A 26,407-nucleotide genomic window follows, 5' to 3' on the forward strand; every position below is an offset into this window, starting at 1 on the left:
GCAAACTACAAAGAGACCCTGTTACATAAAAATCAATTTCTTCTCAGCAAAATGTCTTTACCTGAGGTAGGAATGACCATAATTATTTTATGTGTAAAAGACCAGTAGGAACAATCTCACTGTATAATCTCATTATAAGGACACATAACTATATTATATGTATCTTACAGTTTGGAAAGACTGGAACAGCTAGCAAAGGAGCTAAAACTATTAGCCCCTCCCCCACACTTATTACACAATAATACCTTATATTAAATAAAAAGGGACATGAGCCAAACAATACCAGCAAGATTTTTGGCATGCCGGAGAGTAGATCTGCTTTCAAAAAGATAAATCCATGAACTGAGGGAGACCCTTAACACAATCAACAGAACTGTGAATGTATTGTAATTTTTTTCTGTTCATTGGAGCCAAGATGCAACTTTCCTTCCATTTCGGTCATTTTTATGGTGAAAATAGGGCTAAAGCGTATTCTTTAGTTGAAGCTACTGCTCAACAGTAGAATGCTAAAGAAATTAAAAGCTGAATACACAGTGGACCATATCCAGCTAATAGGAAAGAAAAGGAGGTGGTGTTGGCAGTTATAAATGACCCACTTTCTAATGTATCCACTTGTTATGTAGCTGATGATACAATGAACAATGAATTTTGAAATCATATAATGCAAAGGTTTATTTTAGAGAACCTCTTCCACAAGGCTTAATAACTACTGAGGCACGTGTCTATATTTCCAAACCGGCAGCACCAGAAATTATCTATGAAGACTTATTTTGCTATTAGCTAATAAAGTGAGACGAATAAGTGGTAGATTTTGAGGCTTTTTTCTATCTCTTGCAGTCATTTACTTACCTTTCTAAGATTAAAGTGCAGGAAAAACAACCTAGAAGGATTGTTATGGATTGCTTCTCTGACTTTTTCCCATGCTTGGGCATCTCTGAATATTTGCCCAGAATGTTCTGAGACTAATCAAAGATTGGTTTAATATACTTGTTCATTTTTCTGAATTTGCCTGAGGTAGTTCCCTGACCAGCAGTTCTCAGTTAAGTCAGAAAGTAAATAAAGTTTGTCCTCCACTGGCCTTCCATTTCTAGGCCTCCCTCACTCATTTTCATGGCCCTTCTCTGACTAGCTTGGTCTGTAGCACATCACTGCAGCACATCTCTGACCAAAGCTGATGACAGAACAGCTAGGAATCATAATCGGTCTGACTTCATGCTTTATTTTAAAACCCCCCTTCTCTGTGTCCCCTTTGCAATAGGCTCTGCTCTGTACTAGAGAGTTGAAGAACTACACTGAGATCAGAGGTTAATGTAACACATTTGAGTTTTAACAGTAGCCTTCTGGTTGCCCACTATTTTTGTTGCGTCCAACAAAATTAAAGATCTCTTGCTCTCCCTTTGACTTTCAGTTTGACTCTATTAGTGAATCATCAGTCTGCCAGTTACTCTGGCTTTCTCCTTTGCCCTCTCTTATCCACTCAATCACCCATTCTTAATGATTAATCCTTATATTTTGCATCTGAGTCTCCTCTTCTATTCCCACACTTCTCTAGCACAGGCTCTAACTAATCTACACCTGAAACATTGCCTCCAAACTTCATTTGGTCCTTCCCTGTGAGCCTTTCTCTTTTCTACATCTTTATATATATATTTTTTCCTCTAAATAAGTTTTTGAAGTAGTGCTTTGAATATTACAATGATATTTAAAATTCTTCATGCATTCCCAATATGTAAAAATTGAAATAAAAATGTCTTAAACTGGTATCCACAATTGCCTTGAACTTAGTTCAGGTAAGACTCTTGTATCTCACTACTCCATAAATACCCCTACGTAATGATCAAAAGAATCTACTCAATTTTTCTTTCTCCCTTCTCCCCATTTATCCTCTGTCCACTCATTTATTCACTCATTTGGGTAATATTTGTTTTGTGCAGGCACTAAGTGCAAGAGTTACAAAGTCAAAAACAGCAATTCCCTGCCCTCAGTGAACTTTCAGTTTATTTATGATGACACCAAACTTATCAATTAAGACTATAACAACACAAAAACTGCCTAAGATGCATAAGCATAGTAATCACTGGTAGCTTACAGATCCGCCAGACTGGGAAGCTTCCTGTAGGAATTGACCCTGGAGCTGGGTTTTGAAGAATAAGGAGGTGTTTGCTGGATAACAAAGGTAAGATAGTGACAGCATATGGATAGGAATGTACATAGTATTCTACAGGAGGAATCCTGAAAATAGAACAGACTACAGAAAGTAGTTAAATGATGAAGGTTGAGACATGTCAGGACCATGGCTATAGGGGACTCAAGGCATTTTGAAATTGGGAGTTTAAAGATTAACCTGAGAGATCTGGGGAGTCGCTGAAGAGTTTTAACCACAGTAGTGACATGTTCACATTTGTGTTTTAGAAAGATATTTCTGGCAGGAGCTTGCAGGGCAGTTTGGCGTGAACAGACAGGAATACTATTTTAGAAGTTGTTACAAAAATACCAGCAATGAGGAATAGTGGCATAATCTTAGGCAGTGTCAGAAGGCAGAATCAGACACATACAAAGATGAAAGAGCTAGATTCTATAAAACTTCTGACTGGATTCTATAAAAATTACTGACTGGATAGGGTAAAGGAGTGGACCAGCGCGTCTTTCTCAGGCTTCCTCAAGATGAACTGATCAAATTTCTTTTTCTTGAATGTACTCTTCTGTACTTTCCATTTAGCTCCTCCTTCACTTCTCTAAAGTCACTCTAGAGCAGTGGCTCTCCAGCTGTGGTCCTCAGATGATTAGCATTAGCATCACCAAGGAACTTGTTAGAAATGCACAGTATTGGGCCTCTCTCCACAACTACTGGATGAGGAGATATAAAGCCAGGTCCTGTAACTTGTTTACTAACAAGTCCTCCACGTGATTCTGATGCATATCCTGAAGTTTTAGAATCACTGTCCTTGGGCACCTGAGCTTTCAGGACTGTCCACTAAGTCCCTGTAGCACTTACCACTTGCAACTTTGCATTGACAATTTCCTTCTGATGTACATGTCTTACTTACCTATTGGAATAGTAAACCCCTTGAATGTCAGCACTATATATTAAACACTTTTGGGTCTTTGCCATGAAGCCCAGCACTGCATACATTGTGCTTTCTCAAAAGCTGTGCCCAGTGCTCCCCACACAGCCAGCCACAGTAAAATCATTTCCTTCTTCCTCATCCAAGGACTTTTCTGCCCATCTATCTGCCCATGCCTGACACTCACATACATTTCTGTTCTTTCTTAAGCCAATTTCCCAATCCTTTTCACTCATCTTGCTGTTCTTTCCTATCTTGTACTCCTGTACTTACACCAAGATAGTTTATTTCCAACTGAATATCTTTGAACAGAGTTCTGCTTCCACATACAGAAATAATAGTTTGATTTTAGATAAGCTGTACATGATGAAATCCTTTCAATCCTTGCTTTTAAATCAAGTTGAAATTTATTTACAAAGTTTAAGGCAAAACAACCCATTACGGTTAGGGCATGTGGAACTTCAGTTCTGTTCTTCTATAAGGTTCTGCACTTCATGGAGCCAAAATAAAAATGTAGCTGAGATAAAACTCTTTGAAGGTTCAGTGGGCATTTCTACCCTTTCTCTCAAATAGACGTAGAAGTACTAGGTTATTCTACAACATAAGGCAGTATTATGAGAATTTCTGACTCACTAATAAGTAATAATAAAGTTTTCTTGCATCTTTCCCCAAGATATATCTCTAGCCTATGCTTATGAAGTAATAATGATTATATAGTAATAATGATGATAGTATTTAATAATGAGCATTTAATGTGCTATATATTGTGCTATTTTAGATTTTTGATTTTACTTAATCTCCATAATAACACCATGAGTTAAGTATTACATTAATATTTTTCCTATTTCAAAATAGGAAAACTGAGACCTAGAGTAGTTAAGCTTCTTTTCTAGAAATACAAACTAACAGCACTGGGACTGGATTGCCAGCATCTTTGCTCTTAATCATATTATCTTGGCTCCTGTCTTACAGGAAAGAGCACAGTATTGGAGAAAAGGATTCTAATCCACTTGCCACAGCTAAGTTAGGGCAAGTCTCTAGGTCTCACTTTACTGCTAGCTAAAATAATGGACTTAGAGCAGATGATCAAGAAAGTTCCTTTGTAGTCTAATATTCAAATCCATTGTTAACCAAAACATGTTGGAATTCAAAATCCTATTTAACTTTTATGCAACTGATCTCATTAGTAAAATAAATTTCTTTATTAAAATGGAAATTCCATATTTAAAAAACCAATCAGTCATAAGCTTCTATTCATCTGTCATTCATTCAGAAAACCATCAGATGGCATTCTGAACTCCTCCAAAATCCAAGGCTGTGCGTCAGGGCTGAGGACTACCAGAAGAAATCAGACTAAGTTAGAGATCTTGTGTTTAAGGAACTTAGTGTCTAGTGGAATACAGAAGAGATGATTATAAATAACAAAGTAGAGAGTGAAAGATATCATAGATGTGTCAGCATTTATTCTATAGGTCTTGCAAAGAGGAAGAGATTATTTGGGTACCATGCAATGGGGATGGGGGTTTGGAAGTAGATTCCAAAGAGCTTTTGGATTGGGACTTAAAATAGCATTGGGATATTTTTTCTAATACATAAAAATTGCATAATTTTATATTGAGTTACTTACAGTAAATATCAAAGACTGCTTGTTCAGAGTAAACTGTTTTCTGGCCAGATGGTCCATAATATGTCACAGAGCAGGTGAATGGCATTTGAATGTCAGCCTTGGTTGTCTTGTACTCCAGGGATGAAGTCATGATATAGAGCTGAGTCACTGGGTCCATTTGCTTTTTAAAAATTATGACCACCGCTGAAGAAAATAAAGAACACTAATGGTAGGATCTTTCATCGGAAAATCACAGTCCTTAATTAACTGTCACAGCAACTTTGAGAAGTGGTTTTGTCCTTCTTACTGTATTTAACAGGAGGGAAAATTGACATGTAGTGAGGTAGATGTCTTTTCAAAAACATGAATCAGAGACATGGACAGAAATAGAATCCTGGAATTCTATCTCCCACTCACTTTAATTAACTTTTAGAACATGCCATATAGAGAAATAATTTTCTCTGCTCTTGATTCTTCTGCACAAGGCCTAAAATGATGTTTTAAAAATCCCTTCTGATTTAATGGATACTTAAAGTAACAAAGTATAGAGTCATAGATCAAAAGAGGGCAATGCATTTAGACTCAGGATAGTCTAAGGAATGCTTAGACAAGAGAAAGGCAAAACAGGTCATCTGAATTTATTGCCCACTTCTTACCCACCTCCTTCAAGGGGTTGCAGAACTTTTCCATTCCTGTACCACGTGATGTTGCCATCCGGATAACTGTCTTTTGAAACGCACTCACCCAACTGCAAAATAAAGAGGAAATATTACAACCTTGGTTCCATCAGTGGTTGTCCATTTGAAAGCCCCAGACTCCTCAAGGGATGCAGAGTTACTCCAACGATTTCCTGACCCATTCATTTTCCAAGCCTTGACTAAGGGCTGAATGAATACACACTTGTATAAAAACAATGTTTTGTGCTTAAAATTATGGTCTTGCCCATTTTAAAATGTGCAATAGATGCTGCCACCATTCATGAAATCACATTCATTTAAAAGCATTACCCAATTCATTTTGACAGTATTCAGTTTTAACATTAACTAAATAACATAACTATATTAACATTGGCTATTACCATGGTTCATAGATCTGTGTATTCAAGAATCATTAATGGTGTTAAAATGAGGCTGCCTCTCCAGCTTCATGCTACATTTATTTCAGATGACATATACTTACCACGATCTATAATCCCCACCACTTTATTTCACATGTGTTCTTAATATTTAGTGTTGTATTATGCAGTCAAATTCATTCTGATTCAAAGAATTCTGAACTTGTTTTTTCCCCCAGCCAAGGAAAATTTGGCTATTTTAGTTAGTGAAAATGAGATTATGAATCAAGTGATGTGTTCATATATGGAACTCCAGTTTTGTCCCTCCTTCAATACAGACTTCCTTCAAACCTCTGCTACTGTGATTGTTTAAATCTGATCTTATCCCTTAACTTCAACTTTTCAATAGTTTAATTTGTCAATAAGATAGAGACCAAGCACTATACATGACAGAAGCCTTGTCATAATCCAGCTTCTCTTTAACTCTCGAGATTTATCTCTTATTGCACTCTCTTGCCCACTGGCTAAGCGCCCAAAATTCCAGCAACGCAAATAATGTGTTTCCCAAACATGCCATTTTCTTTAACATGGTATTATTTCATATTGTTGGAAAGCCCTTTTTACCTTTGGTCTGGAGAAAATCTACTCATGTGTCATTACTTCATTAAACATCCATTTCGTTCAAACAAGAAAGACTTATGCCTTTTTTAACTCTCATCTCCCTCTCCTCCCTTCAGAAATGACCACGCCTTCCTCTGTGTCTCCTCTTTACCTTGTGCAGATTTTCTGCCTGGCACCTGGAACACTGTCAGCTGTCAGCTCCACTGAGCAAAGTCTATCTTATTTGTCCTGGCATCTGAGGCCAGGAGAAGGCATTCAACACTAGGCTAAGGAAAGACAATTAATCAAAAACAAGTTCTTACCTTTTTAAGCTGCTCTGTTTCAAGAAATGGGGCTTTGCTTACAATTTCGGGTTTAGATGGTTGCTCTAAAGTTAAGTAGAGAAAGATTTTAAGTGCATGTGGGAGAAGAAAATGAACTTTTGTAGTTTGGTTTATAGAAAAATAATTCATTTACTCAAAGTAGAAATATAAGCAACAAAATAAAAAATAGATTTCTCATATAATCTATAATTAAGAAATCTGGTTAGTTTACCCCTTCCAAATATTTGCTTTATTATATTAAATATTATTTTAAGTGCTTATTATTCCTGTGAATAAAATACTGGTAATGTTTTCTGGATGCTTTATAAACAGTGAGTACGGTTTAGATTGTAAACAGAGGTTAATATACTAAAGAGGATATGTTATCTGCAATTGGTTACCATGTGCACTTTCTACTTAATAATTTCCATCTCCTTAGATGAAAACCTGAGTCCACATGAATCTGAATCACAGGGGTGCTTATTTAAAATGCAGATTTCTGGGCTCTACCTGGCCAACTAAATCAGCATATCTGGGGAAAATCCTATAAACCTACTTTTTAAACAAGTTCCATTGGGGATTCTTGGGCACAGTGGAGTTTAAGAATCACTGCTCTAAAATCATGGGAAATGCAAAGTGGCTAAGGGATGTAGAAGCCCAAGTTTCCTGTGTATCTCACACCTTATCTTTTAAATGAAGTTATATTATGAAACTATAAATGTGAGAAAATCTTTCACATTTGGAACCTGAGATAATGGACAGAAGCGTTTTAAATATAGGAAGTTCTGTAAGCATAAATTCTGATAGAGGCTTCGGGAAAAATTGATTACAAATTGCAGCAAGAAGGTATTATTTAAACTTATTTTTTCTTAGCTATCAGTTATCTATCATTGATGGATTTTTAAACTTTTTAATTAGCTCTAACAATTAGTCTATAGAAAATGGATATTGTCTCATTGTCATTGATTTTTGTGAGTCTCATGGAGAACTATTCTATTTTCAAATAAATAGACAAAAACAACCAGCTATTCTCTCTTCTATAGTCTTATTGTCTACCATCTCTATACTTTTAATTTTGACTACCAAACTAAACTAAATTGCTTTTGTATAATTATTACTCAATTTGGAATTCAGTTATCAGACATGTTACCTACCCAGACCATTATAGAAAACAAGGATGAAGACAAAAAGTCTTTGGAATAGCAAGATGGGTATCACCAAGATTGTATGCAAAAATAATGTAGGCTTCTTCAGGTTAACATCCTGAGTTAATTTTCCCTTTGCAATTGTTTTATATTAGAAATTAGAATAATTAATAATAATAGTGAATCTGCCTATCTGTTGAGCTTACACTTTAATTATAAGAGGCCTATTTACTATTAATTCTAGAAGTATAATTCTCTTGATACAATTTTCTGAAGAGCGATTATCTATATTCTAAATGCACAGATTGGAAAGAAAATATAAGAAAGATAAAAAAAATGGAAAAAAGAAACATAGAAAAATAGAAAAGCATAACAGACGATTATATTAACACAAACAAGAAGTGGCACCTGGCTACCTGATTGTTAGGAATGTGACCAAAAATAGAAAAAACTGACAAAATATAAAAAACTGGTCCAGCAATTTCACTCCTGGCATATATTCAAAGAAAAGAAAAACTCTAATTCATAAAGATTCATGTACCCCTGTGTTTTTAGCAGCATTATTTACAATACACAAGATACGGGAGAAACCTAAGTGTCCATTACACATAAAGAAGTTGTTACATGTGTGTATACACACACACACACACACACACACACACACACACACACCCCTAATGGAATACTAGTCAGCCATATAAAATACTGAAATTTTGCCATTTGCAATAACATGAATGGACCTGGAGGGTATTTATGTTTAGTGAAATAAGTCTGACAGAAAAAGACAAATACTGTATGTTATCACTAATATGTGGAATATAAAAAAGAAAACGAATGAATATAACAAAACAGAAACACATTCACTGATATATAGAACAAACTAGTGGTTACCAGTGGGGAAAGGAAAAGGGGTAGGGACAAGATATGTGCAGGGAGCTAAGAGGTAAAAATCACCATGTATAAAATTAATAAGTAACAGGTATATATTGTGAAGCACAGGGAAATATAAAAATATTGAATATTGAATCACTATGTTGTACACCTGAAACTAATATAATATTGTAAATCAAGTATACTTCAATTTAAAAAATGTTTTTCAATTAGAAAAAATAAATTATAAAAATCAAAACGACATAAATAGCAGTTCCTGGGAAACATGTGGTAGGGGATTAAAGCCTTCTCCAATACACATCAGTAAGTCTTGGTTTTACCATTATCTTAATGTAACATCATTAATGTTCATAATTACAACTCTGAGTTATTGAAAAAACCTTAAATTATGTTCAGAATTCAATGTTTTATGGCAAATGTCTAATACCTTTGAGAGAGGGCTACATCCAAAATATTTAAACAGAACAAAAATCTTGGAGCTTGAGTAAATGTAAGTTCTCTGGGAACTAAAATCAGTTATTCAGTGACACCTCTCTGAAAGCTCAAGAGAGGTAAGATATTAAATTAATTTTTGTGGTTGATCAAGTGTCAAGATTAACAAGAAAAAAAGAGCAAATAGTTTTTTGTTTCCTCAGTACTATCTATGCCTGGAATATATAGAGAGATTTGAAAAAATTCTCCAAAAAATTAGGCTCTTAATAGAATACGAGGATGGGCAGTTTTGTTAAGTTGTACTAATTTCTAGCTCACCAAAATCAGATACCATTTCAGTTGGAACATACTTCCTCTAATGTCAAATATATTCCTCTACTTTGACTTATAAACCCCATATAACCATAAATACTGATGTGTTACAATTGTTAGTCTTTTCCACATGGCCATGTGTGCTTTCTTTCCATAAACACTTTCTAAAATTTATTCTTATTTCAATAAAATAAAACTGCAGCAAACCCAGGAAAACCTGATGAAAGTATGCTAAAAATTTAGTCCTCTTTGTACTGTTATTCACTTTTCCATTTAGAAGAGAGAGTCACAGTGGGTACTGAGAAAGTAATGGCAATACCTATTGCATTTCTCTGAGTTATTTTCTCAAACTTTTGTTTCAAACCCTCTATATTAAATTCATATTTTGTATGTAACTTTCTCTTATATTAGCTTGTAACAATCCATGAGTATTAGTTAGAAGACCATAAAAGAGGATGTGTACTATTTTAGCCAAATTGCATATTGATTCCAAAGTGTTTTAAAAAAACTTTATGTGAATTATGTCTTAATACGATTCAAGGATTCATAACTAAGTATAGAATTGAAAGGGAAAGTCATACTACAAATTTATTTGCATTAGTAAAATAATTTTGTCAAGAGTTTCACAGCCAGTTGAGGATGGAGTGATGAATGCAAAACTGCTCTATATCACCCAAATGCATGAGTGTTATTCTCAATAACCTCACACAGAGGATGTGGCTCAATTGGATATGGGAGGGGAGCAAGAAAAGGCAGGTGCACTGGTTACATTGAGTCAAGGGTGCTTCTCTCAGTACTTTGTCAGCAATCAACACTTGATGTACTTTAAGTAAATCACTGTGAGCATGAAATCATAGTTTATTTTCCTTATGAGATGGGAAAAGGTATTTTTTTATATTTAAAGAATCAAAATGAAATATACAGTGTAGATCTCATTTGTTAAAAAGGTATTTTCTGCTTCCTTCATTCTGAAAAAATAAAAATGACTTGCAGTTGAAAGTTGAATAATTTTCACAGAGGGGGTGGGAGGAGGGATGCTCAGTTTTGATAAAACATTGAGAACAGTGTCCCAATGAAAGCTCAAATAACTGTGATGTCAACCATCACTAGAAGAGCTGGTTGGTCCAGGTGGAAGTCGCGGGAGCAATCTTCCTTTTAATACCACACACACCAGTGCAGAAGATTAGGCTGGATTGTGGTTTTCAAATGCTTTTTAGTACTCAAGCCCTTCTCCCTTTTTTCCCCCTGAACAAAATATCATGATAAAACTTCAAAATATTGAGTGGACGAATTATAGCTAATCAAGTAGAAGCAGCTCCTCACCCACCTCAGCCCTATTCATTAGCACGTCAAGAGGATCCTAGGAACAGAGTGGGAAAACTACCGCCTAATCCAAAGTACTTATTTATTGATGATGAGAGAATCAAAGCCCCTGCCCTGACTGGTGAAGTCACTTGCCCAAGGTCAGAAATTAGCAGCACATCTAACAAAGCCAGATCTCCTGATGACCAGTTCAGTGATTTTTCCATTGTACCACCGACAGCCATTTGGCTCTCTGGGCAAGCATTCAACCTCTAAGATCTACTCTTGCTAAGGGATGGTTTTATTAACTTCAAATGTGCATTAAATGCAAACAGTTTGATTTTGATGCCATTCAACTACTAACCAACCAACCAAACAAAAATGCCTCATTAGTGGTGACAAAGCATGGGACTTACTTGGATCTGGTCTGCTTTATGGGCATGACTTCTTGCATCTGAGATATAGCTTAAAACTGAATAAACAAACTTACATCAGAAGTAATAAAGTCATCAGTCATGGCCTCTAGTTTGAATAAAAACAGTTTGTGCTCATCAGGAGGACACCGCAGCAAACTGATCTGGGATTAGCTCACGTTAACCACACTCATTGTGTGGTACACAGTGCACGTTGCTAGGTGCTAGGTGACTCGACAGAAGGAAACAGAGGACTGATTGATGAGCCTAGTAACTCTTAAGTGATTGCAATATATACATGGGTAGAATGAAAGCCTCCATGTCACAGCTGCTATTTGCTTCACAAATAATGATCCAGTGTAAATTCATCATTTTTAAAAAAGCAAAGCCCTTATATGCTCTTGCAAACTCTTTCTTTATCATGAGCTGTGCTGTTTATTTAATTGGACTTGGAGGGTCCCACAGTTTCTAGTATAAAACCCCATTTTCAAAAGTGTGTAACTTGTCTATTTAAATTCTCTCTGGCCCAGAGCCTGGAATGCAAATTCTGTTTCTGAGAATCACTTTGTTTTCAAAAACATTCAAAAGAGAAGCGGGTAGGGGGAGCTGATGGTATGCAGGGTGTAAGTTTGTTTTTATAGCCATAGAAATTCTCTGTATTCCAAAACAGCTTACAAATTTTATCAAATTAGGCCAAATGAACTTTTATGGCATTAAAAAAATTATATTCTGAAAATTGTCACAAATGTTTCTTCGAAATGGAACAACCTGAATTTTCTCAACTTTCTTGTAGACTGTCTTGATATTTGGTAATTTTAACATAATAACAAAGAAACATGTCAATGACAAATCAATACACATAACTTTAAAATGCTGTGACTTAATCTCTGTACCTACTGCAGTACATTCTTGTGTACTTATATTTACGATGTCATGGCCTAATAAAAAGATTTTGGTTGCTCTCTTTAGAAATAGTGTTTTTAGCAGCACACCATCCATCTTCCTAATAACATCAAAGTGAAATAAAAGACAAGAAAGAAAAAATACATGGGACTTTGGCAAATACAGGATGGAGATTATCCGGGGTGTTTAATGGAAGGGGGCATAACTGGGAAACGCTTGGTACTTCGTTTGATCCATAAAATGATTGAGTTGAGTGGATGGTTTCTGGAAAGTACCTTCTAAGCTGAAAGGTAATAAACTGAAACGTGTATCATGCTTTTACAAGGTTCTTCGGGAGAACAAAGGTCTCCTTGATAGTATAAGCACTCTTTGAATCCTTGTCATGAGTCCATAGGAGCACTGAAGTCCATATAAATGCTTAAGGGACAGTCCTACTTAGTTGTATAGGCTATTACGAGAGAAACAGGAAAAATCCATGGTTAATTGCTGTAGTAGCAAGGCCCTCTGGGTTTCTTTCTTCCCTGTTTATTTTAATAATTTCTAGGTGCTGTCAAGTTATCAGAAAGCAGAGGAAAAAACTGAAAAGTGAGACCTTCTTCCCTAATTAAAAAAGACTGGCATTCTGAAACTTTCGAGACCTATTTTTCTCCCTGTAATTTCTAAGATATTAAGATGTAATGAAGGTGGGATATTTTATTAGAATATTAAAAGATAAAAAGTTTTAATTAGAACTTCTCAAGTCATTCATTTGCATAGCTAGTTGTACACGCACATTAACTATATATCATCATGAGGCAAAGTAACCTCCAGTAATTATTCCAAGTTTCTTCTACAACCTTTTCTTGTTCCAACCCTCCTCTACTTTTTCCCCTTGGTGGATTCCATGTACACATTTAGAGTGGGGTGAACTTCTTTATTTTAGGGCAATTTTCTAAACCGCTTGAACAGTCTCAAGAAGTAAATCAACAAGCATTAAGCATTAAAGGTCAAAATGTGTGTGTGTACACACACATGTATATACATATACAGAAAACTTAGGTCTCCTGTTTGTATTTTATTGTTTTTACATATCAAATGGCAACTTTTATATGGTTTAGCCAAATGCATATATATGTAAGCATGATATGCACGAATATGTGCATGTATTATATATCTATGTCTCAATATTTACCACAGAACATTGATTTGTACGCCAGTGAAAGTAAAGGATCACATGTCAGTTTTCATTTAGCAGTACTTCATGTCACAGGAAATTTTACCCAACAAAACAACAGAATATTCTTTTATTTCCTCATTGTAAAGCTCCTATTTGCATTTCAGGTTTTTTGTTTTCCTCACTGACAGCATGCACGAGCAGAATGAAGATCTCTAGAAGTCCTCTTACATAGATGCCTACTGTGGAGACACTACAGAGAGTTCAGTCTTCTTTCTAAAGAACATTTTCTAGTACCAGCCATCAATCCCACTTAGCAGTTACACTGCAGACTACTTACTGAACACCTTGACTACTGTAGGTGCCTCAAACACGTTGTCCTCAGTTACGAGCATGCACACAAATCTCTTTTCATCACTGATCTTTGCGTTACTGATAGAGAGAGTGTAGTTTTCTGAGAGGTTCAGTCTGTCTTTGTATTCTGGTACATCGTCGTACTGCACACTTTTCTTTGTAGAGGACCTGAAGGCAATAAATACTGGGGAGCCATCAGGCTTTTCCTAAAAATTGAAATAACAATACATTTTTTAAAAACAGGCATATTTAGATGTTTCAGGATTACAGCCAGAACAACAAAATTTTCTTGGCCGTATTATTCCACCAAAATTTGTAGTTTGGTCCAAGAAGAATAAATTTAGATAAGTGCCTCATATAAATCTTTGGTTACAGAAAATTACTCTTCATAAGAAGAGAAGCTGTTAAGTTCTTTTACAGGTATCAATTTAAATATACAAAAGTGAAAGGACAGAACTTTAGGAATCCAAGCTTTTCTTGCATCTGGAGGACAGAATTAGTAACTGTTTTGAAAATGACAAGGGTTGGCCTTATGTCTAATGTAAAAGAAAAAATATAGATGAAAACAAACATATAAGTATTATGTTACAAAAGGATTTTCAGCTAACTATCAGAGCAAGCATACACTTGAGTTGCAAACACTCATTTAGAAATCCTGGGCAATTATCTTTAGCATGTTCATTACTTTAATCCACATACTTTATGTGTCCACACTTTTCAGTTTCAGCCAGAACTGGCATAGCTGACCTTTACACCTAACATAGCTTAATGAGTCTTCATAGAGGAACAGTATTTGCCCTTGTGAAATGATCATGTCCATTAAGCAACAGAATTAGATTAATCACTAAAACCCATAGTTTTGCTATCTGAATCTTAAAACTTAGCTCGAAGTGTTTTCATATAAAATCTGGCATATACAATTATGCCAAGAGCACTGAGACATAATTCATTTCTTTCTCTGCTCCCACAAACATTCTCTTACATACTAACAATAATCTAAAATAAGGGCCAATCCCTCTTCTACTTACCTCACAAGGCCTTTGAGAAAATAAAATATGATAAAACATTCTAAAATGCATGACAAATTTCAAGGTGCTATAAGGAGTAACATTTAAAAAATTATTAATATTTACTAATGTTATGGACTAAATTTATATGCCTAAGCCCTAACCCCCAATGTGGGATTAGTGGAGGTGGGCCCCTGAGAGGTGTTGAAGTTTAGATGAGGTCATGGGGATGGTACCCTCATGATGGGATTAGTGCCCTTATAAGAAGAGGAAGAAACGTGAGAGCTCTCTCTCTCAATGAGAACACGAAGAAGAGGTTTTGTGAGCACATAGCAAGTGGCAGCTGTCAGCAAATCAGGAAGAGGGCCCTCCGCAAGAGGTGAATCAGCTGGCACCCTGATTTTGGACTGCCCAGCCTCCAGAACTGTGAGAAATAAAAGACTGTTGTTTAAACTATCCAGTCTGTGGTATTTTGTTATAACAGCCCAAGCTGACTAAGACAATTACTAAGCTAATCTTGGAGTCCAAAAGGTTTAGCTGGTTGGATATCTGAATACGTCAGTAATATTCTCCTTAAATCTTTTAATTTTGCCACAGGTTTACAATGCAAATCCTTGTATTAAATCATTCCTTCATTAAGAAAAATATGTTAGACCAGTATCTTAAACGTCTATAATATATTTGTTCACTTATGCAAGAAATAATAGTTATTAAATTTCGAGCACTTAACTGTATGCCAGTGTACTTTCTTTGGGCTTTCCATGCATTAATGGATTTAATATTCATAACAACCCTGTAAATTACACATAATATTGTCTTCATTTTTAGACAATGGAGACAGAGATTGGTTAAATAACTGGTCCATTGCCCCAGCCAGTGTATCTCAGCAGGGCCAAGACTGGAGCTCCACAGCCTGGCTCCATTATAACTACACTATATCATTCTCGACAGCCATTAGATGCCTCTTCTGTACAAGGCACAGAGGCAGATGCTGGTGAAGAGGTGGTGGGAGTGAGGTAGGGCGGGGTGCACAGGGAGCTATGATCTCCATTCACAGGGAGATTACGGTGCAGTAAGAGAGAAACTAATCCATCTTTCCTCTGTGTTTGCTCCCTTTCACTCTTTCCAAATCTGCTCTTTGTCTTTCAGGTTACATTAAATTAGAGGTTGTATAGTATGTCTGCGAATCAGGACTGCTTTTAGAGCATATGGTACTTCAAATGTATCTCATCAGTTTATTACTGAAGGTTTTTGTTTCATTAACAATTAGAAAATTGTCATTATTATTTGTTTTCATTGCCATTGTGCCAGTTACATTTAGGTGAAAATTATTTCCTGGGCATCAGTAATGTCTATAATCACAGAAGTTTTCACCACTGTATTCCATTTATTTTTGCATTAAGTTTGACTCAATGGTGAATGAGGTGGTAGTCTCCCAGACCCTTGGAATTTTAGGGAAGCTAATAGACTTTGTCCACATAGGCCTTAACTTCATATTTCCATTTTTATAGGGAGCCAGAAATAGTCAGAAATTACCCAGTGTGAGCTGGATAACAGGAGGAGGGATCAGGGAAGTGCTATGCTGCCTCACCTCCTTCTTTTGCCTTCACTTGACCTTCACACAGTGTGTTTAGAGCTTAGTAGCCCCACACTCATAACAACTTACACTTTTCGTGCAATTACCATGTGCCAAGTACTAGGTAAGTATTCTGATATGAGTTACTTCATGTAACCTTCACAACACTATAAGGAAGATTATTATTATTTCATTTTTTTTCTATGAGAAAATGGGGATTAATTCACTCATCCAGAATCCCACAGCCAACACATGGTAGAACATGTCAGTCTGACTTCACAACCAGATTTTAAAAGATTGTGTTATACTACCCCTGGGGTGCAACTTACGTACATTTCTATTCTGCACAACGTTTGTTCTTGCAGATATCTGAGAGGAAAAGTTGTGTGGTTCAATAAACTTAAGAAATGAATGAACTCAGACAATTCATCATGTATCTTAATATAGGAAAGGCTCTGAGAAGTAGTGCAGTAAAAAAACTTTTCAAAAATTATTGGACCATCACAAGAACTAAAGTAATATAGAAGTGTGATTGGATTTGAAGTAATTCAGAAGTGTAAGATGCTTTCAGGAATATATCAACCAATTAATTCTGCTTTTTTTTACGTGTGTAAGAATAATACATAATAAAAATCTATGCCCAAAGTCAAAAAAAATATTGGACCATCAAATCCTTTTCCTATTCAAATACCTTTTAACATTTCATGGACCTAGGGAAAATTTGCCAGTTGTGTTCAATGAAACATATGTCCTCTTTTTAAGCTTGCAAACCATTGTGAGTCTCATGTGATCTAGCACTGGGAAATTGTGCCACACAGACACCTTTTGTTGGTCTTGGTAATGAAATTGAGATATTTTATCAAAGTTACCTAGCCTTTCCACATCACCTACCAGGATATCTACCCTTCATTTCCAGACCCATCGGTACCTTGATACCTGAGAAAATATGATTTTGCTACCTGCAAAAAATGAGTAAAATCAGCAATGTTAAATTTTAAAAGGACCTACCACTTCGACTGAGTTCTAAGATCAAGTAACAGGCTTCTAATACTGATGACTAATTTTCAGTGAACATTTGAATGCTCTGGCTTCTGGTGCATCTTGCCTTTGCAGTAACTACACCAAACAAAACATGAGTGTGTAGAGAAAGGCTGCCATCTTCCACTAAGCTCTGTCCTATACTCCACTGATTTTACCCTGGAACTCTGCCTTTTCTTCTGCCTCAAACACTTCAGGGTGAATCTTTCAGACTAATTTGAGCTAAGAATTACCTGTTTATTGGCTTTATTTTAAAATAGCATTTGTTATGTAAGACTTAGGGATTATTCTTTTGAAATATTCGACACATTAATTTCACCTTTTTACATTTATATCCACAGTTGAATATTGTCATTACGTTAACTTGAAATTCACATCTACTCACAGAAGGAATTTTCTTTCAAAAACTAGAGGCAATTAACCAAGTCCAAGGTAGGTCACACTTACATATTTCCATTTGCCAAACATGAGATTCTGAGGTACACTGAGTCGGCAAGGCATGACAATGGTATCTCCATATGCTGAGTTTACAGTATACCATCCAAGACCTTTAGAAAAAAAGGAACACAGGAGAGAGAAGAGTTTAAATGTTTTCTTGAAATAAAGTAAATAATTTCAGTTCAAGATGCATTTCTTTTTTTTTTTTTTTTTGCGGTACGCGTGCCTCTCACTGTTGAAAGGCCTCTTCCGTTGCAGAGCACGGTCTCCGGACGCGCAGGCTCAGCGGCCATGGCTCATGGGCCCAGCTGCTCTGCGGCATGTGGGATCTCCCCGGACCGGGGCACGAACTCGTGTCCCCTGCATCGGCAGGCGGACTCTCAACCACTGCGCCACCAGGGAAGCCCCAAGATGCATTTCTTAGTGAAGGTTATGTATTATAATTTTATCTTAAATGACATAAAACAAAGTATGTAGTTAGAACATATTCCCTATAAATATCAACAGCTCTTATTTAGCTACTAAGGCTTCAAATGTCACATAATTCAAATCTATAAACCTCTCAGTTTACCGAGGAATAGATAAGTAGTATATGCCAAAGGAACAGTGTGGAATCTGAGGGTTTATTTTCATCTTCACTATATTTCATAAGAAAAAACTTCACTATATTTCATAGAAATGTGGGACTATACAAAGAGATTAGCATGCTTAAAATTCTCAAAACTAGCTTTAAATATGTTTGTTTTTTTCATTTGAAAATATTGTTAGCTTAAGCTTAAATTCAGAAAAATTTAAAAACTATTAAAAACTGAGAACTAATACATATAAGACCACAACTGAATCTTAAATATAAGTGGCAAAATGAGCATGAAAATGGCCTGCTTTACAGTATTAATGGTTAAAATACTAGTTTTCATTTTAATTATACATAAAATATTAACAGGAAAAGAATTTGTAAGGAATTCCCTGGCACTCCAGTGGTTAGGACTCCACGCTTTCACTACTGAGGGCGCAGGTTCAATCCCTGGTCGGGGAACTAAGAACCTGCAAACTGGGGCTCCCCTGGTGGCGCAGTGGTTGAGAGTCTGCCTGCCGATGCAGGGGACACGGGTTTGTGCCCCGGTCCGGGAAGATCGCACATGCCATGGAGTGGCTAGGTCAGTGAGCTATGGCCACTGAGCCTGCGCTCTGGAGCCTGTGCTCCGCAACAGGAGAGGCCACAACAGTGAGAGGCCCGCGTACTGCAAAAGAAAAAGAAAAAAAGAACCTGCAAACTGCGTGGCAGCCAAAAAAAAAGAAAAGTATTTGTAGTATGAAATTTCTTCATGAAGTGATTACACTGCTTTTTGGGTAGACAATCCAACTTAAGCAATAGTTTGCTACTAAGGTAAAGAAAACTTCCTGGTCTTATTTAATTCTTTATTGAAAAGAATGTGATGATCAATAATTAAATTATCAACAATACCCACATTTTTGCATATGTATGTAACATACTATTCAAATCTGTATATATTTATGAAGTTTAAAGCAACAGGCATTTAACTTGACAATTGTATAGTACTTAGGAAATATATCAGATCTTTTTACCTTATTTTGTTTACAACTATCTCCAAAGTTAGATACATTTACAATTAAATACCTGTTAAGATATGTCACAGTTGGATACAGAGTGTTAAGCGGCTAACTTTATTTTAAACTGAAAAGAAAAAGAAATGATATTTTGTCCACCAGGTGGTGCTAAAGTGCAAAGCTAAGGCAATTTACAACACATGAATAAGACCATCTTGACTTTCTGAAGAAACAAGATACGGTGGATACTATCTCTCTCTGTTACCCATCAACCACAACATATAAAAATTTCATATAGGGATAAAAATCATTAATCTTAGTAAAGAAAGAAAAGGTAATAAAATTCCTATTTTAAAATTCTGTCAATTGAGGAATCTACTTTCCTCTAAAGCAATTTTGCTCCAGTGAACAAAAGCATTACAAAGAACACAAATTTCATGTAAATATACTGCACAACTACTTTCCAGAATTTTTAACATTGTTAAAATAAAGAATACAAAGTATAAGCCATGAGAATGTGTTTTTAACTTGCTATTAGAGACAAAATTTTACTAAAATTTTTATTACATTCTGTTTTATAATGAAAAATTACTGGGTGGGAGGGAGGGAGACGCAAGAAGGAAGAGATATGGGATATGTGTATATGTATAACTGATTCACTTCGTTATAAAGCAGAAACTGACACACCATTGTAAAGTAATTATACTCCAATAAAGATGTTAAAAAAATTACAATTTTCCATCAATAATGTTTAATTGTTTAGTATCCACCATACTTTAAATTCCTTTTTACTATAAATCATTGAAGAGCATAAGACTATAAGGTCTCTTCAGCCTTGTTAAAATAAAACTTGTGAGGATTTAGATATGTGGTGGCAGACAGGCAAAGTGATGACAGTTAAGAAATTGTTTTATTTCACAATATAGTACTTGTTTTCTACAATACTTTGGATATTAAATATGGAACTTGTATCATGTATTTTAGGATCTGTTCATGCAGGTTTGTCAAACCATGGAAACCATTTTGTGATTTAATATTTTGTTTTTTTCATCAATATATAGCAAGACACTTGAATATGTAATGACTCTAAGATAATGTGAATCTCTTCTTAAATTATGGTAAGACATGCACCTCTAATTATCTACTATAATTATAAAAACATACCTTCTTTTGACAACTGACACTGCTCCCATGAACTCCATGGTTCAAGGAGTGAAAACAGTTTACACAGCTTAGGTACCAATGAGGTGAATCCTTCGCTAGGCACAGGGAAATAAAAAATTCCTTTTCCAAAAAATGTAATGCTTTGCTCTTTCTTACAGACCATTTTTCTTTCCTCTTCTCTAAAGAACTTTAATATACACCAAATTTTATAATTTTATATTTTACAATTGATTTAAAAATTTAAAAATTTTATAATTTTTATAATTGATTTTAAAGCTGTATGACTTTCAAGTACATAATGTATTAGCATGATGAAAGCACAATCACAGCAGGAAGAGGACCATATATATATATATATATTTTAACATTTTTATTGGAGTATAATTGCTTTACAATGGTGTGTTAATTTCAAGTTATACATATGTTCCCATATCTCTTCCCTCTTGCATCTCCCCCCCACCCTCCCTATCCCACCCCTCTAGGTGGTCACAAAGCACCGAGCTGATCTCCCTGTGCTATGCGGCTGCTTCCCACTAGCTATCTATTTTACGTTTAGTAGTGTATATAAGTCCATGCCACTCTCTCACTTTGTCACAACTTACCCTTCCCCCTCCCCATATCCTCAAGTCCATTCTCTAGTAGGTCTGTGTCTTTATTCCTGTCTTGCCTCTAGGTTCTTCATGACCATTTTTTTTCTTAGATTCCATATATATGTGTTAGCATATGGTATTTGTTTTCCTCTTTCTGACTTACTTCACTCTGTATGACAGACTCTAGGTCCATCCACCTCACTACAAATAACTCAATTTCGTTTCATTTTATGGCTGAGTAATATTCCATTGTATATATGTGCCACATCTTCTTTATCCATTCATCTGTCGATGGACACTTAGGTTGCTTCCATGTCCGGGCTATTGTAAATAGAGCCGCAATGAACATTTTGGTACATGACTCTTTGAATTATGGTTTTCTCTGGGTATATGCCCAGTAGTGGGATTGCTGGGTCGTATGGTAGTTCTATTTGTAGTTTCTTAAGGAACCTCCATACTGTTCTCCATAGTGGCTCTATCAATTTACATTCCCACCAACAGTGCAAGAGGGTTCCCTTTTCTCCACACCCTCTCCAGCATTTACTGTTTGTAGATTTTTTGATGATGACCGTTCTGACTGGTGTGAGATGATATCTCATTGTAGTTTTGATTTGCATTTCTCTAATGATGTTGAGCATTCTTTCATGTGTTTGTTGGCAATCTGTATATCTTCTTTGGAGAAATGTCTATTTAGGCCAATTTTGGGGTGGGTTGTTTGTTTTTTTTGATATTGAGATGCTTGTAAATTTTGGAGATTAATCCTTTGTCAGTTGCTTCATTGGCAAATATTTTCTCCCATTCTGAGGGTTGTCTTTTCATCTTGTTTATGGTTTCCTTTGCTGTGCAAAAGCTTTGAAGCTTCATTAGGTCCCATTTGTTTATTTTTGTTTTTATTTCCATTACTCTAGGAGGTGAATCAAAAAAGATATTGCTGTGATTTATGTCAAAGAGTGTTCTTCTTATGTTTTCCTCTAAGAGTTTTATACTGTCTGGTTACATTTAGGTCTCTAATCCAGTTTTAGTTTATTTTTTGTGTATGGTGTTCAGGAGTGTTCTAATTTCATACATTTACATGTAGCTGTCCAGTTTTCCCAGCACCACTTATTGAAGTGGCTGTCTTTTCTCCACTGTATATTCTTGCCTCCTTTATCAAAGATAAGGTGACCATATGTGCATGGGCTTATCTCTGGGATTTCTATTCTGTTCCATTAATCTATATTTCTGTTTTTGTGCCAGTACCAGACTGTCTTGATTACTGTAGCTTTGTAGTATAGTCTGAAGTCAGAGAGCCTGATTCCTCCAGCTCCGTTTTTCTTTCTCAAGATTGCTTTGGCTATTTGGGGTCTTTTGTGTTTCCATACAAATTGTGAAATTTTTTGCTCTAGTTCTGTGAAAAATGCTGGTTGTAGTTTGATAGGGATTGCATTGAATCTGTAGATTGCTTTGGGTAGTAGAGTCATTTTCACAACGTTGATTCTTCTAATCCAAGAACATGGTATATCTCTCCATCTTTTTGTATCATCTTTAATTTCTCTCATCAGTGTCTTATAATTTTCTGCATACAGGTCTTCTGTTTCCTTAGGTAGGTTTATTCCTAGATATTTTATTCTTTTTGGTGCAGTGTTAAATCGGAGTGTTTTCTTAATTTTACTTTCAGATTTTTCATCATTAGAGTATAGGAATGCAAGAGATTGCTGTGCATTAATTTTGTATCCTGCTACTTTACCAAATTCATTAATTAGCTCTAGTAGTTTTTTGGTAGCATCTTTAGGATTCTCTATGTATAGTATCATGTCATCTGCAAACAGTGACAGCTTTACTTCTTCTTTTCTGATTTGGAATCCTTTTATTTCTTTTTCTTCTCTGATTGCTGTGGCTAAAACTTCCAAAACTATGCTGAATAATAGTGGTGAGAGTGGGCAACCTTGTCTTGTTCCTGATCTTAGTGGAAATGCTTTCAGTTTTTCACCATTGAGGATGATGTTGGCTGTGGGCTTGTCATATATGGCCTTTATTATGTTGAGGTAAGTTCCCTCTATGTTTACTTTCTGCAGGGTTTTTATCATAAATGGGTGTTGAATTTTGTCAAAAGTTTTCTCTGCATCGATTGAGATGATTGTATGGTTTTTCTCCTTCAACTTGTTAATATGGTGTATCACATTGATTGATTTGCGTATATTGAAGAATCCTTGCATCCCTGGGATAAACCCCACTTGATCATGGTGTATGATCCTTTTAATGTGCTGTTGGAGTCTGTCTGCTAGTATTTTGTTGAGGATTTTTGCATCTATGTTCATCAGTGATATTGGCCTGTAGTTTTCTTTCCTGTGACATCTTTGTCTGGTTTTGGTATCAGGGTGATGGTGGCCTCGTAGAATGAGTTTGGGAGTGTTCCTCCCTCTGCTATATTTTGGAAGAGTTTGAGAAGGATAGGTGTTAGCTCTTCTCTAAATGTTTGATAGAATTCGCCTGTGAAGCCATCTGGTCCTGGGCTTTTGTTTGTTGGAAGATTTTTAATCACAGTTTCATTTCAGTGCTTGTGATTGGTCTGTTTATATTTTCTATTTCTTCCTGGGTCAGTCTCAGAAGGCTGTGCATTTCTAAAAATTTAGAACCATATATTTTTAATCATTGTATCCCAGGGACAATGTCTGGCATTTACTGGGCATCTAATAAGATGATTTTTCATTTGAATCTTGTGCCATCCTTTCCATTTTGGTTATCAAATTAGCATCTTTAAAAACCAGGGAGGAGTTGACCACACTGGAACTTTGAGAATTCTTTTTCCTACCAAATACTGCAAAGTCTGTCATACACTGTCTTCGATGTGTAAGGAACATGGATTTGGGCTTGGATGGCCCTCTCTTACTTGAAGAGAAACAAACACAAAGCCAACATTCTTACGAGTTTATGGATTAAACTACAGGAGAGGACATTTCTCCCTTCCCTTTCAAGAGAAATTAAGGATTGTTTGTGCTATGTGATCTGCAAATGACACTAAGAAGTGACTTTTTCCTTACTTGTGATGAGCACAAAGCAAAGAGTTGTTTTTAAAAGTATTTGAAAATTCATGGATTGAGTCTTGTAGTGACTGCTCGATATCCAAAATTATCCAGGACAGGACTCTTCAGAGCACAGCAAATGCAAGGGAAATAAGAGATCTGACAAGAATGAGGGCAGTAGGTAAAAAGGCAATAGTTACAGATAGAAGCCCTGGTCTACAGACTTAAGGCAGAATACATGATAATCATTTGCATTATCACTTGTGGCATTAGGAGCCACAGTCATGATGATTTTAGAAATAATTTTCAAGTTTGTTATAATCATCAACTTTCCTCTTCAGGTAAGACTATAAGGGCTCTAGGTTCATCTGATAGAAAAACCAAGGCTTACACATGTGGGAGGGCTAATATCTCTAACCCCCTAGGGATACAGTAGCTACAAAGACTACTGTGATTTGGTGATGAATTAGCATCCTGATTTCTAGAGACGTCTCAGTCTTTGAGATGAAGTGCCAGGGAGACCCAAAGCACCTGTCAACACAAATAATTCTGTTTATACTTTTCATAGAAGCAAGAGATTTTTATCTTTGAATTGCCAAGTCTGAATTAAATTTAGCCTACTAGAATTCCCCTGCAATTCTCGCCCTGTAATATCAGTTGGTTAATTTATTCATGGTTTTGTAGCATAGAGATTATTGGATACAATTGCAAATACAGAATGCCTATGCTGTCCTTCCTCAAAGAGGCAAAATATAAAATATAGAAGGAAATGTGTGTGTGCACAAGGGTGTGAATTTCTGTGCTATACGTGTTATGTCTACTTGTATATTGTATGTCATAAGATACTTTAACCTGGGCTAAATCACCTTTTGTATTAAATGTTTTAAAATTTTAACATAGTGTTATGAATTATTATCACTGTTTCTATCAAAATGTCCTGACGTAAAGTAAAACATAAATATGTTTGGTAGTGTATATATGTCAATGCTACTCTCTCACTTTGTCCCAGCTTCCCCTTCCCTGTCCCCTGTAAAATAGATAGCTAGTGGGAAGCAGCCGCATAGCACAGAGATATCAGCTAGGTGCTTTGTGATCACCTAGAGGGGGGGGATAGGGAGTGGGGGAGGGAGATGCAAGAGGGAGGGCACATGGGGATATATGTATACATATAGCTGATTCACTTTGTTACACATCAGAAACTAACACAACATTGTAAAGCAACTATACTCCAATAAAGATGTTTAAAAAAATACGTGTTATATTTGAGAAGCAGTGTGTAATAATTTAATGATTCTTATGAAGAGTTATTAGCTAAAGGTAAAGAACAATAGAACCTAGAAAGGCTATATAGGAGAATTCAGTGGGAATAAAATGAGATAAACACAGCATAAGAATAATCTCTTGACCAAATAATTCTCACACGTAGAATTCTCAGGCAAGTGATCATAAAGTACAAGATAATTATAGTTATGCATTTTATATAGCAAATAATTTAAAGAGGCACTGAAACAGACTGGCAACCTTTTGAAGTTAGGTGAACACTTTATATTTCTAAGTAAAATAATAAAACCGTAATAATTTTGGCAATATTGATGAGAATTCCTTTTTCTGTATAAAGTAATTCTTAAGGACTATCAAGGTCAGAGTAATCATTCTCTTTGCATTGCTGACAACTAGACATTTGAGTTGAGGTCACTTAAACATCAGAATCTGCTACCACGTTTCAAGCAGAAGTACAGCAAATAATATAGAATAATATAGGACCAGAATTCATCAGGGTCTACTTTACATGCTGTAATTTAGCATGGTTAATTATTTTTTATTGCACTGATACTTTAAAAGCATCATCATCCTTGAAAGCTTTTTCTCTTTTTAGCTCTGTATCCCTGTTAGGTGCCATAGAAGGGTTAATCACATTATAAATTGGCTCAGAGCTTACAACATAAAAACTAAATTCCAGTTCTACAGAAATTTTAGAGATATATTTGTGCAAATGAATTGTTGGGGAGGAAGTGGGTAAAAATGAGAGTTATCCTTAGAAATTACGTTCATATTTATTTGACTGATTTTGACAGATAAACATGCTAGTGTCCTTATTTGCTCTATTAATGAATTAAGATATGTACAACTCTAATTAAAACATGTAGTGTTTCTCACTCTCATTATTATTGACATTTTGGGCTGAATAAATCTTGATTGTGGGGCGCTGTCCTATGTACGTTTAGCAACATCCCTGTCTCTGCCCATTGGATGCCAGTAGCACCTTCTCCTCATTATGACAACAAGAAAATCCTCAGACATGACAAATATCCCCTGGGAGGCAAAACTGCCCCCTGAAATCCCATCTAGTTGAGAACTACTGATTTAGACCTTCACTCATTTGATAAAACTGTGGTTTCCAATAAAGGGATCATTGTTGTAAAACAGAATCTTAGTGTAAGACTAAATAATCACTGAATATGAATGAAGG

At 35.7% G+C, this 26,407-nt stretch overlaps 1 protein-coding gene across 4 annotated transcripts in view; it reads right to left on the minus strand.

The window, feature by feature from the left end:
• ALCAM (activated leukocyte cell adhesion molecule) overlaps positions 1 to 26,407 on the minus strand; it is a 201,735-nt gene that overhangs the window by 41,940 nt on the left and 133,388 nt on the right. For all 4 annotated transcript variants that reach the window (XM_079923418.1, XM_079923417.1, XM_079923419.1 and 1 more), the window contains exons 2-6: positions 17,622 to 17,722; positions 13,540 to 13,759; positions 6,649 to 6,713; positions 5,332 to 5,419; positions 4,693 to 4,875 (exon numbers count right to left, since the gene is read on the minus strand). In XM_079923418.1, coding sequence (XP_079779544.1) covers positions 4,693 to 4,875; positions 5,332 to 5,419; positions 6,649 to 6,713; positions 13,540 to 13,759; positions 17,622 to 17,722 — 657 coding nt within the window. The remainder of the gene's footprint in view (positions 1 to 4,692; positions 4,876 to 5,331; positions 5,420 to 6,648; positions 6,714 to 13,539; positions 13,760 to 17,621; positions 17,723 to 26,407) is intronic.

The sequence above is a fragment of the Stenella coeruleoalba genome, assembly GCF_951394435.1.
Source record: "Stenella coeruleoalba genome assembly, chromosome: 5".
Taxonomy (NCBI): domain Eukaryota; kingdom Metazoa; phylum Chordata; class Mammalia; order Artiodactyla; family Delphinidae; genus Stenella; species Stenella coeruleoalba.